The sequence below is a fragment of the Helobdella robusta genome, assembly GCF_000326865.2.
Source record: "Helobdella robusta unplaced genomic scaffold HELROscaffold_56, whole genome shotgun sequence".
In the NCBI taxonomy this organism is placed as follows: Eukaryota; Metazoa; Annelida; class Clitellata; order Rhynchobdellida; family Glossiphoniidae; genus Helobdella; species Helobdella robusta.
In genome coordinates, this window is record NW_008705301.1 from 802,560 (window position 1) to 806,071 (window position 3,512).

Genomic DNA, 3,512 nt, shown 5'->3' on the forward strand with positions numbered 1-3,512 from the left:
ATCGTTATGCCAATTTTGCGGTAACCATTAATCGGTTTTATTGTCATAATTGTATTTTTTATCACTCGCTTTGAGCATAAAACTTTATGTTCAGCCAAATCTTTATAATCATCGGGCAAATTATACCACGCTAATTTATTTTCTGACAAAGCCGTCAATTCGAAATTATCGTTTCTTTTTATAATATAAAAAAATAACTTATCTGAAGACATCTTCTCTTTCTTTCTTTCTTTCTCTTCTTTTTTTTTTTTTTGGAATATAACTTGTAATTGATTTGTAAGATTGTTTCTAAATAAAACCTGATTTATTAATCTGTAAAACAGTTTATTCAAACAAATTAAATGTCATATAATCAAATAATATAAAATAATACAGAGATATAAATTAAAGAAAACATACCTGTAAAACAGTAATCAATTACAGGCTTATTCATACGAAACTCATAAATCAAATAAATTATAAAATATGTCAATCACGTGGTGCAGCACATTCATCGCAGCACATTTATCGAAGCACATTTATCGAAACCCAAACAAAGATCAAACATATAACAAAGATATTGAATATCATAGATATGAAATAAATACATAAATATGGTTACATTTACATACATTTTTTGGTCCTTTGCAAATTCCAGCAGTCTTTCTCCTCTATTATTTCTGTTTCCTATACCGTATTTTCCCATGACTTTTTCAAAACCAATATTGTCTCTTCCGATCTTTGCGTTCCAATCTCCGGTGATTATCTTAACATCTTTCTTTGGAAGTACATTCAATGTTTGCTCCAGTTGATCGTAGAATGCCTCGATTTCTACATCCGAGTGATCCATTGTTGGAGCATAGGCCACTACCACATCAATGTCTCTCGGGTATCCCTTAAACCTCGCATACATCATTTTTTCATTCACTGGATTGTACTCCAACAGTGCTTTTCTTGCTTTTTCGCCAATAACTATTCCAATTCCATAGACGTGCTCCCTCTCTGTTCCAAACCATAATATCTTCCCACCTTCCATTTCTCCACCTCCTGTCCATTGGACCTCGCACAGACCAACCATATCATATCTGAATCGTTCAAGTTCTTTCTTCATCAACGCGTAAGCCCCTGTCTGCCACAATGACCTGACATTCCAAACTCCAACTGTCAACCCCATCTTCAGTCTATCTTTCTGGGACTCAGTAGCATACTTTACGCTGCAGCCTCTAGTCCCCAAAGCTGCAGCGCGGACCTTGTTCTCCCGGGCGACGTCCGAGCCGGTATGTGCATACTTTTTTTGGACTACCATCGTGTTATTAGCGTTTTTACGACAGTGTAGCAAGCTTCTGTCAACCATTCCTTTCTATCCGGACTTTGGACCGGCACCTGATATTACTGGACCGCAACTCAGGTGGTGGAGTGTGGTTTTCTGTCTGGATTTGCTCCCATAGCCTTTCCCATGAACAGGTATGCCGCAAGGCAGCGGAGGTTTGAAGTCAGAGTTTTCCTTCTCCTAGGTAAATAGCCGACCAAGGCTAACGAGCTTCACCTGCCCGAAGCAACTGGTTATGGCGCCAGTTATTCGCCTTCGCCCTTTCTCCTGTTAGTTTAAACAGTTCTGCCGCGTGAAGGCCAGGAGTTGGGCTTGGTGTTCAGAGGCTCTTTGAGACGCTTGCCATATGGGAGCATTTTATAGATGATGGGAGCTTATCCCCATCACCACCACCGGCATTAACAACCATTCAGAACGTAGAGTTATACCCCTTCAATAAGTTACTAAACCAATTTTAATTTTAAATATTTAATTATTTCTGTATCCGATTTTAAAACTTTATTTCAGCAGCTGAATCGAGTAAATGTTCAAACAGTTTTAAGATTTTCATGCTTTCTGTTTCATCACTGTTTCATTTTTAAACGAAGAACAATAGTGACTAGCCATTGTGATTATGATTTTGATTAAGATTATTTTCTATCAATTATTGATATTTATGTATTTAAATTATTGATATTTATTATTGATATTTATGTATTTAAATTGAAAAAAAATTAAAAGATGTGTTATCATTATTGTTATTACTACCTGAAATGTGTTGGCTCCTCTGAAACGCGCGACGCTGGCTTCAAGAAAGCTGCCGACGGCGACACAAAATTTTTGTCGTAGTCGTCGTTGTTGTTGATGTTGTTGAAGTTGTTGTTGATGATGTTACTGTTGTAATTGTTGCTTAAGATGGTATCATAGCTATTGTCTCTATTGAAAATGGTCTGGCAGTAACTGCTGTTGTTGTTGTTGTTGTTTGAGATGGTATTATAGTAGAAGTAGTTGCTGTTGTTGTTGCTGTTGTTTGAAAACATGTTGTTGTTGCTGTTGTTGTTGATGTTGTTGTTGTTGTTATAGAATCGCTGAACTAAGTAAGGTGTGGCAACGGAATAATGTCTAGTTCCGTATCTAAATTGCAGTTGTTGTTGCAGTTGTTGCTGCAGTTGTTGTTGCAGTTGTTGTTGATGTTGCGGTGAAGATGTTGACGAGAAAATTGTTGGAGTAATTGTTGAAGAAGTGGGATAAACTTTTTCCGAGTGCCTGTAAAACGGGGCTTTTAGCTTAACCTTACTGCTACCGTATCCAAATGTTGTCAAAGTGTTCTTCTCAATGTTGACACTACGACGAATTTTGTTGACGTTGTTGATGTCATTTTGTTGTTGTTGTTGTCGATATGGGTGTAGTAGAAAATGATACGGGCTTGAGTTAATGCTGTTGTTGTTGTTAGTGTAGCTATCAGTGCTTTTGTTGCTAATGCTATAGCGAAACGTGTTGTAGTTATTGATGTTGTTGATGTTATTAGTATTAGTAGTAGTAGTAATGTTGTTGTTGTTGTTGATGTTGTTTTTGAAATCAAACCTCTTATACACACTAGTGCCATTGTACGTTAGTAAATTTTGCCGAAAATTTCCATTAGAACTCTTGTCACTATTAAAACTATTAGTATTACTACCATTATTATTTGTAGTAGTAGTATTTGTAGTATTGTTGTTAGTATTGTTGTTGTTGTTGTTGTTGATGTTGCTGTTGTTGTTGTTGATGTTGTTGTTGTTGTTGCTGTTGTTGTTGTTGTTGTTGCTAACTTTACTAGAGTTGCTTAAGCAAGTGCTATTGCTGATACTGCTGCGGTTGCGACTGATTGGCGATTGGTCGGCAGGCGAAACGGCTTGCGAATCGTCGACGAATGGGAAGTCAAGGTCTACAAAGTGTCTATGATCGTCGATATATGATTGGATGTTGATTAAAGGCTTGTTGTAAGGCGCGTTCTGATTGGTCGACGACGAACCAATGCTATCGAAGGTGCCCTGTGGTTTTTGACCGTGGTTATGATAACTTTATTAATAAAATAATCAATTTTTCTTATTTTGTTCAATAACTTCTTCGTTGTCATCGCTATCATCATCATAATCGCCACAATCACCATCATCATCATCACAATCATCATCACCATCATCACCATCATCATCACCATCACAATCATCATCATCATCATCATCAA

The 3,512-nt window shown here is 36.9% G+C and overlaps 1 protein-coding gene across 1 annotated transcript in view; it reads right to left on the reverse strand.

Annotated features, from left to right (window-relative positions):
* Positions 1-1,153, reverse strand: part of HELRODRAFT_87104 (hypothetical protein) — a gene marked incomplete at both ends in the record, with an annotated part of 5,651 nt that extends 4,498 nt beyond the window's left edge. The window contains one exon of the mRNA XM_009028469.1: positions 588-1,153. Coding sequence (XP_009026717.1) covers positions 588-1,153 — 566 coding nt within the window. The remainder of the gene's footprint in view (positions 1-587) is intronic.
* Between the last annotated feature and the right edge of the window lie 2,359 nt (positions 1,154-3,512).